Here is a 16,006-nt window from a genome sequence, read left to right as displayed (position 1 = left end):
CAGTTATTGTCAAAGATCCTTTTCTATGTCTTGCCATGATTAAAAGAAGGTCAGTTTCTGTTCGCTTGAGTAAAAATATGACTGATGCTAATTTTATGGTGTTGAAACCATGTATCACACACTAAGAAAAGCATTAGGTGTACTCTTTACCTATCAGGAAAAGTCAGATATATCACATGTACGAAGGACTTGACCCAAACGTGTCCCATATTTGCTTACATTACTTTTGCTTGATTGCTGAGAGCTGAATCTTTGCAAGTAGATCATATTCATGAATGTGTCACACCTCACTACGCCATTGTGCCAGAGACTCATTAAAGATCTACTCAAAGCTTCCTTCCTAATTTATATTTCTTCTATGAGTTGCTTTGATTTGAGAAATCTCTTTTGCAAAAGGAAAGCTGTCCATTGTTTGGACTTTAAAAGGAAATGTAGGTGTTTAATTGGTGGATGTGGTTTTCATTATACTTTCCATCTCCACCACAAACCCCCTTCATAAATTGTGACAAGTCTGTTGGCAGCCTGCTGTATCAGACTGGAGGTAGCTGACTTGATAAGCACATCGCCCAGCCGAAGAAAAACATGAATTCCCTCCAACTTTGCTCAGAATTGCTAATTAGCTTAAAGGTAGTGTCCTGAATTGGCACAGAAAATCACTGTGAGAAAGTCCTAGGGAGATGCATGACTGTAACTCAACAGGGTCTAGTAATACCTCAAACATTTTCTGGTTTATTGAAATCATACTAGCATCTTTGCTCTGAATATACTCCTTATTTAAACACAAGTGCAGTGATTTACAATCCAGTAAAGTCCCCAGCTTCATTTTTAGGCAGCCTGTATCATGACGGTAAAGAAGGCTCATTTGTCAGAGAAAGCGAAGAGGCTCTTTTCAGTGGCGCCCAGCGACAGGACAAGGGGCGACAGGCACAAAATGGAGCACAGGAAGTTCCGCCTCAACATGAGGAAAAACTTCTCTACTCTGAGGGTGACAGAGCACTGGAACAGGCTGCCCAGGGAGGTTGTGGAGTCTTCTTCCCTGGAGATATTCAAAACCCTTCTGGACACGTTCCTATGTGACCTGCTCTAGGTTAACCTACTTTGGCGGGAGAGTTGGACTAGGTGATCTCCAGAGGTCCCTTCCAACTCCTACCATTCTGTGATTCTGTGATTCTGTGAATGTTTTCATTTTATTAAATCAAGTCACCCAGTCTTACAGGGCTGAGGTCCTTTTGCTCTGAGACAAACGCAGGGGTGGCGGTAAAGGAAGCACTGATCCAGTCAGAGTTGTGATTCTCTGCTGCCATTTCTTGACGGGGTTTGTTCTTGCTCCCACTCAGACCAAAAACCCTCAAACCCTTGTGCCTACGCTTAGCGTTTCAAATAGCCAAGTGGCAAGGAAGGATTTCCAATAGGCAATTTGCATGTGTCCACCCTGTCTTCCACCATGTGGAGATACTTTGTGCCAAGCCAGTTGGCCTACAGGGCAGAAAGCAACCCTTGGCCCATTTTAGTATCTCCACCGTGGCCTGAAGTTTACCACTTTTGAACATCCTCAGACGTGGGAGGAGAATACGCAATCGCAGTGTGGGGCTATCAGGCTCTGATCCCTCCCCGAGACACCCTGATCTCCATTACCCTCAGGAAGGTTCTTGTGCATTCAAAGCTCTTAAACTAAAGCTCTCTCCTACAAAAGTAAATCTTTTGGTGCAAACTGAGAGATTACTCAGGATGCTGATGCCCTGAAGTGGTAAGAGCATTCACCTGACACACCAAAACCTTTGTGCAAAGAAATTGGAGAATAGATTTAAACTTGTAAGGATTTGACATGTAATTTGCAAAAAAAATGCCTAAGTCGACAGAAAGAGCATCTTTAGGGGTGCGGCATTGTTTATACTTTCAGGGTGGTATCCTGGCTTGAATGAGTATGGGCACACTGAAAACTAATGTTCAATCTTTAGTCTCCCATACGTCCCACTCCCCCTGGCCATGCTCTGGAAATGCTGACATGAAAAGAAGTCAGCAGTTTTGCCAGGACTCCCAGGCAAGCCAGTCACAGTGGAAGCCTGACATCCAGAAGACCTGGAAAACAGCCAGTGTGTGCACAGCATGTCCATCCTGTATGCTTGCATTCAGGTGCATCAGATTTATTATGCATGTGCAGATGACCTGATTTATTGCCATGGTTTATTACCAGGTGCAGCAAGGCCAGCAGCATGTTCAGAACATTGGATTTACTGCACGTACACAGGACATCTGCGAGTGCACACAATCACCTCTTCTCCTGAGACTTCCTAGGAGGAAATGCAGGAACCATACTCAAACTTCTGGATTCGCTTTGCTTCTATACTTGTCTGCAGGCAGAGACAGACTTCTCGGATAACGTAAACGCAGCTACTTTAGCATACTCTTGGAGCGTATTGTGAGAAAACTTGTTTGTACTTTTCAATCCTCCAGAGGGAACTGTGAGCGGATAAGGGCGAACTAGCAGCATTTCAATAGAGCTAGCCTGCTTCTCTACCACACAGCAGATACATTAGCACCTAATGAGTTATGATGACTTCAGCTTTAACAGATGACTTTTCTTCCACCAACCAAATTACAGTATAAGCACCACTGAAATTTTATTAGCTGGTTTTGCATGTGAATATGAGTTGAGGAAAGGAAAACACTTGATTTATGAATTTGTTCAAAAAATCTGAATTTCATTTTATTTAAGGCTTTCAGTGATAGAGAGATACATTTCCAAGTCATTTCTGAAAGTGAGAATTAGGGTATATTTGACTGGCATTGAGGTGTGGGCTCCAAGACTCACTCTGATCCGAAGCAGCAGTACTCTAGTAGTACTCCATAGTAGTACTCTAATAGGTGTATTTAGTTAGTTCCCATTGGTGCCACATGTATTCTGATGAGGTGCTGGAGTGCCTTGAAGAATACCCAACAGCTATCATCATTTCAATATGCTGAGCCCTGAGGAGTTTCTCTCTTCACTCATTGTGGAAGGGCTCTCAGGCAAGAGAGAGGTTACCTGCATCTCCAGGGAGCTCTCCCACACCCCTGCGACACTTCTTCATGTAACATCCCTCCTGATCCTACCCAGAGCAGAGGGCTTGCTTCATTCACCCAGCCCGTGGCTTTCTGCCCCCAGAAAACTCTCTTGTGCCTTCACTGCACAAGCGCCTGGCTTCCCCACTGTTCCTGCAGCTGAACCTGTTACCTTCAATCTGACTTTGCAGCAGTTCTGTTGGTAATTCCGCAGGTTCCAGTATCGCGTGCATGGAGGCAGCATTTCTTTGTGTCAGGTCATGGAGATTGCTCAAGTGCACTCATTGCCTTTGATCTTGTATGTCCTCAGGCTCCAACCCTCCCACAAATAACTCCCTGGCACCAAGATACACCATCCTACACCACGAAATCTGCAGAAACATGCAAACACATTGAGATTACGGTAGCGCTAAACTACAATGCATTACTGACTGAGACTTAGCTTTCCCATCTACTGAGATCTTTGGGCAAGGGCGTTTTTCTGCTGCACCACACACCTCAGTTTGCACAACTGGACTTCATAGATGAGAGCCAGCTTCTGCTGTGACGCCACAGCAAACAGCATGTCCCAGGCAGGATGCTTTGACTATGAGCCCTTTTCTTTACAGCTTTTCACTGGCTCCCACTTTCCTCACCATGAAGGCCCTTTGTGGCCTATCCCCATCATTATGAAAAGTCATTACCGAAAGTTATTACAAAAAGGCTGACTGCAGTCTTCTCCTGACCCATTAGGGCAATTCACTCTCCAAGTTTCCAACAAACACCTTCAGGGTGTCCCTGTGCTGTCACTCATGCTTGGGAGGAGTCCTCATAAACATGCACAAAATCGCTCATTGTTCTTTCTGAGGTTCTTGAACAGAAAAAGTTCTGTGTTTTCCCACCATACTCACACTCATGCATTTGCCAGCACTGTCATGCTGGTGGTTTGCTGTGACCACTGTTTATTTGGATGATTAAAATACTGTCTTTTCTGACCAGTTTTGCCTATATCCATAATTTTCTTTTGTCTTTCACTTTGCAAAGATTTTGGTCCCATGACTGGCTTTGTCCCCTGTCTGAACAGCACCTAGCTGGATCCCTACCTACAGATGCGAAGTCCAATGGTAATGCACCTGAATAACAACAGCAATAGGCAGAAGGGCAAAATAACATAGCTGCCACCCTTTCCTGGAGTCAGTGCAGGGCACTAGCCATTCCAGTCCATCAATGAAATATGGTTATGATGGGAACATGAGGAGTTTCACTACTGTTTCTACTGGGGTAAAGAGTTAGGTTGTTTCCTCTTCCGGGAAACCTTCATCGTAGTTTAATTTCAAATCACCCATGCTCCAGAATTAACTGCAACTTTCATTATTTGACTATTTTCCTTCCTCTTTTTAACGCATATGATAATTTATTCCTTTTTTTTTCAGCTATAGGTTACTTTGCTGTGTGCGAGTGTGTCACAGAACTCATTTTTCTAGTTACTTTGACAAACCTGACATCTTGCAGCTGTTACACATCTTGTTTCAATTACATCTCTAGATAAAAAGGATTCTTAAAGCCTGAAGGCTGCAGATGGCTTCCTGGTGAGGGGTTAACTCCAGCTTCGTATTAAAGCCTCTTGGGGTCCCTTTTCTTGGGCTGTTCTCTTCAGTCTCCTTCTTTTCTGCCCTTCTAATTTTGCTATCTCACTTACTATAACCCCCATCCCTCTCTGGTCACAGTAGAGGAACTGTAGCACAAGTGTTCATCCCTGCCCCCTTCCCACTCAAAGGTGCCTGGGGGGAAGCGAAGTATCTGTCGCTTGAACCTTATCTCCACATATCATGCAGACTGCTTGCAGCAGGGCACAGCTGAACGAGCACAAATCAGTGGAGTGACAACTTGGACCACCACTAATCCCTAATAAATTCTGGACTGTCCCACAGACTTGGGAAGCTCTTGACAACTGGTGATGCTCTCAGCATCTGGCAAACCACTTGTGTCTAATTGGGTACCCTGAGATATTTACACTGTGCTTAATGGTTACAGAAGAGATTGATCACCCCATTCTTGGTATCTATCCAAAAAGGGTATATAAAATCCTTTGATCTTGCTAAGGCAGCAAAACATTTCTAACCATCAGTTATGTAAAGGTGGTTGTTATTAATTTGAATACTGCACAGAGAGGAAAGAACAGAAGTACCATATAATGAGATATATTAAGACTACAAAAGAATTAAGTGAAGCTGTTATGTTATGAATCATGATTTTATTGTTTAGCAGTCAGCTCTTGATGTAATTCAGATAATAATGAATGGGCTAATTCCTTCCACCTTTATTCAAGCAAAACTTCCATTGACTTCAAAGAGAAAGTTGTCCAAGTCAGGACTAGAGACTGCTGCATCTATTCCATTATTTGCAAATGCTTTTCTGAATATAAAGTGTTCCTTTATAATGGGCTATCGCCAATAACAGTAACATTTACATAATATAAACCTCTTACATAAGTGTCTTTCGTGTTCAGAAAAGACTTTTTATTCTTACTGCAAACTGCCACGTTAAAAGTTCTTCTGCAAAACCTAATATTTATTAAAGTATCGGAACATATGGACTTTCTCAGTGTACCATTTTGATCGTCCTTCCTTCTGCTCAGTATTTTTCATTTCATTTTACCGTAAATTTTTTCTCAGGAGAATGTGTTATTTATTGATTATTAGCAAAGAGATGATTTATCATGGCAAATATTTCTCTTTATCATAGAAAACAGAGTGCCAAAAATGGGAAAATGTGCTAAGCCATGTTACATTTTAACAGATGCCAGGAGTATTTGAGAAAACAAATGAATAAATAGTCCTACAGCACTGCTTCTCTCACTCTATAGTTCTATTTATAAGTTAATGCCCTATATAACATTTCCAATTGGTACTTCTAATAATTCTTAAAGTAATGGGTCAAAACTTGAAAAATGTGCTCAAGCATAATACTTTCTGTTTTGATCAGGGCAGGACTCTTCAGGTTTTTGACAAAAATCAGATTTTTTTGCTCTGATTATACAGTATGCACTTCCATCTGGAACTTATTTTGATATTGTGAACCTTAGTGCCTCAGAAAAGCACACAGTACAATGGACGGGCACTACTTGATTGTTTTAAATTAAAATTAATTAATTATGAAACGGCTGCAATAGTCTAAATTACTTATTTCCCCTTTCAGTGAAAATGAATTTGCAGGCATTTGCAAAGCATACAAAAACAAAGAGAGAGACAAGAAAGTCTGTAAGAAGAGAAGTCATGTAGAATTGTCTATGATCTGTATTTCAAGAAAGTAAATAATTAATAGCTCCAAGGAAGCATATTAGAGATTGCTCTTTCTATTATACAGTCACATTGAGCAGTCAAATAATGCTTTAAATCTCAACAACAAATACAGTACAGAACTCAGTACAGTTTACCTTTCCAGATAATCATTTTTTCAGCTGAAAACAGCGATTTTTTTCACATTACAACCAGACTGTGACTTGAAAGAAGCTTCTCAGTCATTTAGTCAAGACAGATGAGCAATGAGTGTTAGAAAAGCTACCAAGGCATCAAAAGATCTACAGTCAAGGCCATTAAAGAATAGCTAATCTGCTCAAGTTCTAATTCTCCGCTAATGGGTTTCCTTAAATGTGCTTTACATCAGCTGTAATTAGTTCAAGATATTGCTACTTACATACTTCTAAGAACAACAAAAAAAAGGGTTGCGTTTCTACCACATAGTATGTAATCATGTTCACACAGCCACGCACCCAAGCTAGCAAGTTCTTGTGCAGTGCGAAGCCTTGAAGAGTGTTATAAAGACATAATTTGCTTGGATCTACAAAAGCCAGTGCAGGTCCAGCAGCAACAGCATTTTTTGATGCTTTCCTTTGTTGGGGTTATCTCAACACCATTTAACCTCAGATGTTGCAGAATCAACTGTACTAAATGGCCAGGGATCCATTACGCCGCATACACTGGAAAGACATACGTTTTTGCTACCAATGCTATGGGTTTGGAAAAAATTTTCACAACCAGTGGCAGTGACAAAAAAACCCAAACCCCAAACCCCTTGCCACTTTTATGATAGAGCATGACTGGGTTTTGAAGGGATTTACTCCTTCTTAGATAAAGGTTCTTTTATCTGAGAGAGAAGCAGTCTGACTCAATGACCCAGGAGAAACGTATGAACCTGTGGCCCTTTTGGACGCACCTACACATTGAACAGGGTAGAGCTCCACAAGCTAGCCACCACACGCAAGGCAACGGTGGTGATACTAATACAGATCAGTTGGGATCACGGTGGTTTTCCTGCAGGGAGCCTGAGTAAATGGACTAGCAGCCAATCACCTTTGTACTAAGAAATTCCTGACAGTCTTCAGGCCTAACCACAAACAAAGCACACCGCAACGTTAATTTACTCTTTAAACTGGTGACATTTAGTTAATTCAAGGTCATCATCCTGCATAAAATGTTACACTCTCCTTGTCAAACACAAATGAAGAAATGCACACTTAGCTTTTATTGTTCTTTGTCCTTTAAAAACAGCTGATGACTTGACAGGTTCCCTCCTTGACTACTTCAGAATCAAAAAAATGTTACAAAAGTGTCTTCTATTGCATGCATATCAATATAATTATCTTCTCCAGAATATCTCTGTCAATAAACTCTGTTCATTTTTTCTGGACTGTGGTTTAACCATCTACTGCACTTGCTGTTCTAAGATAAAGGAGCACAAAACCACTAAAATTATGTCATTCCCTCCTAAAATCAACAGACCTGAGAAATGAACCCTCCTGGTCAATCAGAAGTGGTCAATGACAGAAAGAATCGACTTTCTCTTGGTGCATTGCTAGGAGGTAGATACCACTTAGCAACATCAGAACAAAAGCTAAATGTCCCCAGAGGAGGTTTAGGATATCTGCCAACACCCGTACATCAGAACAGGCTCCCCAAAACCTTCACAGTGACCAAAGCAAAGAAGGCAAGAACAGAAATAGGGAGATGGATGGTAGGAGAGACCACTGCTGGATTGGCTTCTGAATGTGAACCCTGCAAATGCATTTCTTCACCAATGCTTCTTTCCTCCTGATACATCTGTCTGTCATATTTGCATTTCTCATACCACCACAGGCCATCATAACAAATACCCTGTCACCTAGACTGCACCGTCATGACAATGCACCAACTAGGAAAGCCACCAGTTTCTCCCTAATGGATTTCAAAAGTGATACACACAATAGGAAGCGATCACAGCTCAAAGCAATCAAAACATACTCAGTGTAAGAAGACACCACCTTCATCCTCTATTTGTCCACTCCTGCCATTCAGCCAAATCAGGCTGAGCCACAAAGGACTCTTTCTTTGGTCCAAAACATGTGAAAACAACCACACAGAAAGACTGGGTTACATTAAGAAGTTGTGTGGCTTTGTCAGATACAACCCTCTTGTTTTCGGTTTTAAGTACTTACAGTTGTGGAGCATCCTTATTGGGAAACAAAACATAGCAACAAAAAGCTTCTTAGCAAAGATTTTTGGTCCCTTCTGCATAATTTTAAGTGTTTCCTGACTGCTGAGACCAGCACTGCTGCATTGGAACTAATTTATTTTTTAAAAAACACATAAAGGATCTCTGAGGATAAGTTTAAATTGCATTCCTACTGTCATATTTCCCAAGATACATCTGTATCCAGGTCCTTGGTACACTGTGCAGGTTAAAATCTTCCTAAGAGGATAAAACACAGTCAACTTAAGTCACTAACACCACTTTTTGTTTCCTTAAGGTATTAGGAAAGCTGAGATACCAAGCTGTAAGAGAGGAACACAAGTTACGCATTTTTACTTTTGAAAAGACATAGAAAATGTTTAGCATGGAATATCAATAATTGCCATCATGTTCATTTAACTGTCGCTACAGTTCATTCACTCTTTCGCCTAAATACAAAGTTGTAGTTACCCACAAATTATTCAGAAATTATATAGACTATTACCTGATTATTAAACTACACGTGTCCATTTTTGCTCTCCTGGGGCCTCGAGCGGCATCAGCAAGGATAACCAGTGTCTTAACATTGATTTTAAGAGACAGAAGACCAGTGAGTAGCCCTGCTGGTAATGATGTGAACACGGTGGGTTTGGCCAGAGAGGGGACTGGTGGGCTTCCCGGGAGCAGCCAGCCAGCACATCCAGCCCCTAGCAGCAGCACTGAAAAGGTAATTCCCATTCCCCAGAAGGGCAGGGTTTACAAAGAGATAGTCTTGTTCAAAACCAAGGAAGCTTGGTTACAGCTTTCCCTCTTCCTACGTTTAGTTTTTCACATAGAACTTGTGGTTTTCCACTGGAATTATCCTTACAGCTAACCAGCCCATATACAAAGAAACTTTACATGGGTTCCCTAGAAAATATCAACTTTTTGAAATCTCATTGTGTAAAGATGTCACTTCAAAGTTACAACTTGATCAGTCTGTTAGGTAAGACACCATCTCATACAGAATTTAACCTCCCTGCTTCCTAGCTGTATGTAATACCAGTTTTTCTTCATTTCTATTGATTTTACTTTATCATTCCTATTGTTAATAAAATTATAAACAGACTTTAAGGTATCTCTGAACATGCACTGCAAATAATTGCTGGAACTCTTTTTATCCATGTTTTGTTGTTTCCTAGTCATAAATAAGATGCCAATGGATTAATTTGTTACATGAGGTTAAAAACATTGCAATTAAACAGTTGCTTTCTCTAATGAGAGTGTTGTGGAGATGAATGTGATGTTATTGCTAACGTATGGATGACAAGATGTTCCCAAGGCCAGTGTTTTTTTCTGTCTTTTTTTTTATTAATGGCCCATATTTGTTTCCCACTAGAGTTTTAAGAAACCTGGTATTTTCTTCAAAATACTCACGCAGAAAGGGAAGTGTCACATGCACCTCATGCCCTCTTCTGAATCTTTCTCCAATAACCTAGTAAGGTTTCTGCCTCAACTTCTGATGGAAAACATCCCCAGAGGAGCACAAATCTACAAGTCTGAGTGTCAGGAGGAAAGTCCAAAGGGCTGTTCTTCTGCTTCACAGAATTGGGCATGGGTGCTCAAACAGTCCTCGGGGAGAGAGATGAAAGCACATTCATTGTCCTACCAGCGTATCAAATTTCATTTATCAGACAAAAACAAAGCAGAAGTTTAAAAAAGTAATTATTCTTATCAAAAAGTGACTGAGTACTGCAAATCAGAGATGATGGCCCAGATCCTCATCTGATATAAACTGGCAAAGCTTCTGGACTTGGTGAAGACTTCAACCAAATAAGGAAGATGTGGTATATTCCATCCAGCAAATGAGCACTCACATGGCACAACAGACGTATTTTTAAAATATTATTCAGCTGATGTTTATAAAGTATTACAACCACAAAAAGCTTGCTCTTCTTATTATTTATAATATTTAGCACATACAATTTCTTCAGTGCTGTAAGAAAAAAACCTCAAACGATAAAAGTAATTCCTGACCCAAAGGGCTTCCAGCCTAAAAAACAGGCATCAGGAAGAAAGAACATGCTGTGAAAGCTGGAGAAGGGAACAGTCTATAGCTATTACTGTGTTATTGTTTGCTCACAACTCGTAATCATCACAGAAAGAGCAAATTTTCAGATGGGATCTCAATGAGGGGAAGGTGGTAACTGTGAGTTGACACTGGGAGGAAGGCAGAATGGGAACCACAAAGATGGAAATAAGAAGCAGACAAATAGGACTTCAAGCATTACTGCCGGAAAGAGGCCAAGAGCTAAAAGGAAAGAAATAAGGGACAAAGTCCAAGACGCAGGCCGGAGTACAGTTGTAAAGGAGACAGGAGATAGAAGAAGACACTAACTTAATTGTTTTTCGTGAGAGGAAGATATTATTGCTGTGTATTGTCTGTAAAAAGGGTAAGCTGGTCTAGACTCTACTGAGAGAATGGCTGGAATGACCCTTCTCCCCCCAAAATAGCTGCTTACTGTTATCTGAAAATAAACATCTTGATATTCTACTTTGACTGAAGAAGCATTTGCAGAATAAGCTTTCTAAAATTGTCTCCAGTAAACACCGCTCAACATGAGAAAAAACTCTTGAATTACACAAATATAAACTGTAGTGACTAAAAGCTAGACAATCTGGGATCAAGAAGTTACAAAAGGTTCATTTATAAGACTGCTGGATGTCTGGCCACTTTTTGTTAATAGCAACTTCCAAACAAAACTCTCATTGACTTCAAATAGAGCAGGAACAGACCCAAAGATAGCAAATGAACTAATAATTCAATACACGGTCTGTAAAACACACTGGGCCACCTTACACTGTGGCATTTGATATTGATCTCAACTTGGAAGCTGTATAGCTATACATTTTTTACATGACTATCCAACCCCTACAAAACTGATGCTAACTCAAAATATCCAGAAGTATCAGATAAGTACCAAAGAAACCAATTACATACTTGGCTTCTTCTACCTAAACGAACAGTGTTTTGTTTGTGGCTAATAAACATCTTACACTCAAAATTGTTTCCTTGTTTGGTACAACACAGTAAGTGCTTTAATAAATCTGCTAATTGTTTTCAATGAACGGGGAAAAACTCAGCCTACACATATATCTTACATAAGCATGCGAGGAGAGCCTTTACTAAGTGGTCTTCACCAAGGCTATCGCTGTGCCTAAACCGAAGCACAGAGTTAAGGACCTGGCTGAATTTTGATCTAAATTTGTTAAATAAGGCGAATAACAGCACAAACACCTGTAATCCAGAACTAGTCCTGGTACACCAGTTAAGTCCTTTGGTCTGCTTATTTGCTGCCTTCCATCATGTATAGTATGTTTTCTGCTGTACAAGTGGTACATAAAACACCTCTAACTGAGATTTTTCATCTCTTTTTGTCTAGTGCAAAAAAATACAAAGCTATAGGGCACTGGACAATGCATATGCTTGAGCCTGGACAAGTAAAACTACACATAGCACACAAATAAATGCACGGAGAAAGAAAAACAGGAGATGGGGCTGTGGTTCAAAGTTGTTAGCGCTGTGTGTTTGGGATAACTGTGTTAGTCAGCGGTAACGGCACTTGAGTTGAGTTGGGCTGATCATCCCAAAGTGTTCCAGAAAGAGCTTACCAAATGGGCACCAGTTTTGTTTACACCACAGATTGGTTGTTTTCTTAAAATTTCTATTTGAGTTTGTACTCAGCTTTCACTATTTGAATTATAGTAGTTTTCTGGGAAGCAGAAGTGTTATTGGCATCAACACAACCTGGAAAAATGACTGTTTAGTAGAAAACAGCTTACAATATTCTCCCATTGCCGTTTACTAGTTAAATACTGTCTTATAGCCATGACATGATACGTTATTACATTTTCTATGGTACAACAAAGTAAAAGACATAGCACGTATTAATTGGAGAGCAAATTCATTAATAGTATAAAAGCAACAATCAATGACAATTGATCGGCATGCTGCTGTTCATCTGGAAACCCCTTTTGATTTTCCAAGAACATACCAAATGAAAAAAAAAAGCACTTTAGAACAGTACGTTAATATTTAATTACTGCACTTTTAAGCAAAACGTTCACCAAATGCTGCAAAAAGTGGATTTTCAGTCATAAATTAAGTGCGCAAATTGCCATTATGACTACATTCAAAAGAATAAAGGACAACACTCATTCTGGCTGTAGAGAAAATTAAGTCTCTAAGTGTTGCTCTTTGCCATGAAGCACTTCCTATCTACATGATAGATTTTATTTTCCTTTTTGGCAACAACTGCACTCCTTTGAAGACACCCTGACAAGTCTTTGGAGCCTAAAATAAACATACCAGTTTTGTTTTGGTCAGTTTGGTACAGCATCCACATCAGGTTTCCTGAGAATGTCCATAACCTGCCTGTCGTCAAGCAGTGAGCAGGCAGGACGGCCGGCAGGCAGCGTGAGACAAGCACCCTGCCTGCGATGGGAGACCGACCCAGGGTCCTTTGCTACAGCCACCACAGCCACCACAGCACGAAGGCACCGCTGGCCTGCACGACAGACTTTGGAAGTTTTCACTACGTGAAAGTAAGTTTTTATTTGACACTGCTCATACAAAATGACTATTCCGAACCATTTGCCAAAACAGCTGCTCGACAATAAACTTCCAGCCCGTGATCTCAGATACTACAACCCAAAGCTCCTCAGCAAAACCTAGTGCCCCAAAGGGACGCAAACATGCAACAGTAAACACCTGCAAACCCCCTGCTCCCCCCGATGAGCTCTGCTTAAAGTAGGTGTGATCCCATTGCTAGGCACTCTGGGCATTTGCGAGTTCAACCCCTACACAGGGGTGAGAGTTTAGCAAGGAATGCAGGCCTGACACTATGCAATGGCTTTTAACATGCTATCTGAAGCTCTTCTGTTGAACCTACCTTCTAAACTGCAACAACTACAGAGGAAAACAAACAACAAGATCTATGAAACCACAAGATCGCTTGTAATGCAAATACAGACATTTTTAAGCAGGTAATTTAGCCGGGAAATGGCTGATGTCTCTTTGGACCCATACGGAAGCTTTATGTCGACAACGGTCATCTGAAAGTGGCTCCACAACAGTCAAAAAGCATGCTAAAAAGGTTATGAACAGGAGCAATTGCCAGACGCAGCCCAAAGCTCTAGCTTTCCAGAGTTACATTGTTAGCTTTTCAAATTCCATATTAACTCCAATAGCCAGCTTGCAGAACAGACTAATGAACAGCACGCTTTTGGTGGAGAAAAAAATTCCCCCAAAGTTTGTCTTTGTTCAAGGAGAAAGGGAAAAGCACTCAAATGTGTGAAAGTATTATTTCTCCTGCTCTTGGTTAATAGAAAAACCATGTAATTTAATTGTAAAACTGTGCATATGGACTGAAAACTTAAAATCAGGCCAGAGAGAAATGTTATGGTTTGGATATAAACTGAATATTGGTATTTATAATTGAAAGGAGGACATAACCTTAACTTGTGTCACAGGCAGAAACACTGTAATTAAAAACTTTTATGGGGTAGTAACTAATTTTGTATTATATGTGCTCTTTAAAGTTCCCATAACAGTATCAAAGTTTTATTAGGCTGGATGTTATCAATGTATGCATTTATAAGCATCCGCATTACGCAGTGCAAGCTGTTCTCGACATCCCGAGGTCTTTTGTAAGAAGAGGCTCAACTACTGGGACTCGCTGGTCCGGCTTATTTTGTTACACCTGCCACCGAGGAGATAAGCCGGCGCTGTCGAACGCGCACCCTGCTGACAGAAGCTATAGATCACCTAGGATCTAAAAAAAATAAATAAAAATGCATCCCGTTAACCTATTTCAGGCAAAAGTAATCTCAGCTCGCCAAACCACAGATCGCCACCGCTGCCCCGGCTGATGGCAGCACAGCACCCGGGGCGGAGCGCACCCAGCCCCGACGGGGAGCGCACCCCGCTGGGGACGGCACGCACCGCCTGCCCACGCCGCGGGGGGGGGGGGGGGGGGGAGGCGAGGGGGGGGGCAGCGGGGCCCCGCGGCATCCCACCCGCCTCCCAGCGCGGGGCTGGGGGGTCCGCCGGGATCGCGTGTGTGTGTGTGTGTCCCGGGGGTCCCGGCGGTGCCCAGGGGTGCCTCGCTGCAGACCGGGTGGCCCCGGCGGTGACGGCCACGGAGGGCGTCGTGTCGCCCCCCCCCCCCACCACCTCCGCCGACCCCAGCCGGCCCCGACGGGGGACCCGCTGCCCCGGGGCCGAGGAGAGCCGAGCCGAGCGTGCCAAGCCGGGCCGGGCCGCCGAGCGGCGGCCGCCCGGGGTCTGGGTGCCTCCCGCAGCAAACTCCGGGACTTGGCAGAGGCAGCGGCTTGGGGCGGGGGGGGGGGGGGGGAGGGCAGCGCTTCCCACCTCCAGCCGCTAATGACATTTCTAGAAATTGTTTCCCCTCCTCCCTGGCAGCCCCGCAGCCGCCGCCGGGGCGGGCAGGGACGGGGGTGCGCAGGGGGAGGTCAAGGGCATGGGGGGGGGGGGGGGGGGGGGCAGGGGGAAGGGGCAGGAGAGAGCAGCGGAGAGGGGCGTCGGGGAGAGGGGAGCCAATAAAGGCGGGCAGGGGGAGAGTTGCGGGGCAAGTGGGGGTGAGTGAAAGCGGCGTGCAGGAGGGGTGGGGGATGAGCTATGGGAGCGCAGCCCGGGGTGCCAGCAGTGGGTAAGCACAGGGAATTTTGGGGAGGGGGCGGGGGTGGGGGGGCGAGTGCAGGGGACACTGCCCCAGTCAAAGACTACATTCACCTCCCGGATCCACCCTGGAAGCCAGGGGAGGGGGGCACCCTTCCCTCTGCCCCTCCCGGGCCAGCGATGCTGGGAGAGCAAGTGGCAGGGGAGACACTCCCCCACGGGGTACTGCATCCTCTCTTGCTAATGCACCCGCCGCCCCACTCACTGCACCCTCGAGCCACTGCACCCCCGAGCGACTGCACCCCCCCTTATTGCACCCTCACTATTACTGCACCCCCAGTTTATTTGCACCCCCCTAGGTAAACACACACCCATCCCAAATTATTGCACGCACACCCCCAATTATTGCACATCCCCCAGTTATTGCACAACCCCCGTTATAGCACTCCCCCGTTATAGCACCCCCCGCAGAACCTGCCCCCTCGCCCCGGCTGCTGCTCCCCGAGCCCAGGAAGGGGGGGGGGGGGGGGGGGGGGGCGGGGGAGACGGAGGCACCACTCACCACAGAGAGTCCAGGTCCCACTCCTGAAGGAGAGCGAAGTCGAAGCTGTCCATGGTGAGCGATGTCAGCGCCGCCGCGCTGCAACCGCACAGCGTCCGGGGCGCATCTTAACTGCACCGCGGGCAAGGCGAGGGCGCGGAGCACCCCCGGCGCGCCGCCGCCGGCACCTCTCCGCACACACGCGTCGGGCGGGGACGGACACCCCCCCACCCGCCACCACCTTCCCCCCTGCTTCCCCCTAAAAAATAAAAAAAAAA

At 43.8% G+C, this 16,006-nt stretch overlaps 1 protein-coding gene across 1 annotated transcript in view; it reads right to left on the bottom strand.

Moving 5' to 3' along the window:
* Nucleotides 1-15,802, bottom strand: part of AFF3 (ALF transcription elongation factor 3) — a 325,490-nt gene extending 309,688 nt beyond the window's left edge. The window contains exon 1 of the mRNA XM_086481828.1: nt 15,750-15,802. Within this exon, the coding sequence (XP_086337954.1) occupies nt 15,750-15,802 (53 nt within the window). The remainder of the gene's footprint in view (nt 1-15,749) is intronic.
* Nucleotides 15,803-16,006: the final 204 nt, after the last annotated feature.

The sequence above is a fragment of the Leptosomus discolor genome, chromosome 1, assembly GCF_034619465.1.
Source record: "Leptosomus discolor isolate bLepDis1 chromosome 1, bLepDis1.hap2, whole genome shotgun sequence".
NCBI classification, from domain to species: Eukaryota; Metazoa; Chordata; class Aves; order Leptosomiformes; family Leptosomidae; genus Leptosomus; species Leptosomus discolor.
Note: the sequence above shows the minus strand (reverse complement) of the source record. Positions and strands in the feature narration are given on the sequence as shown.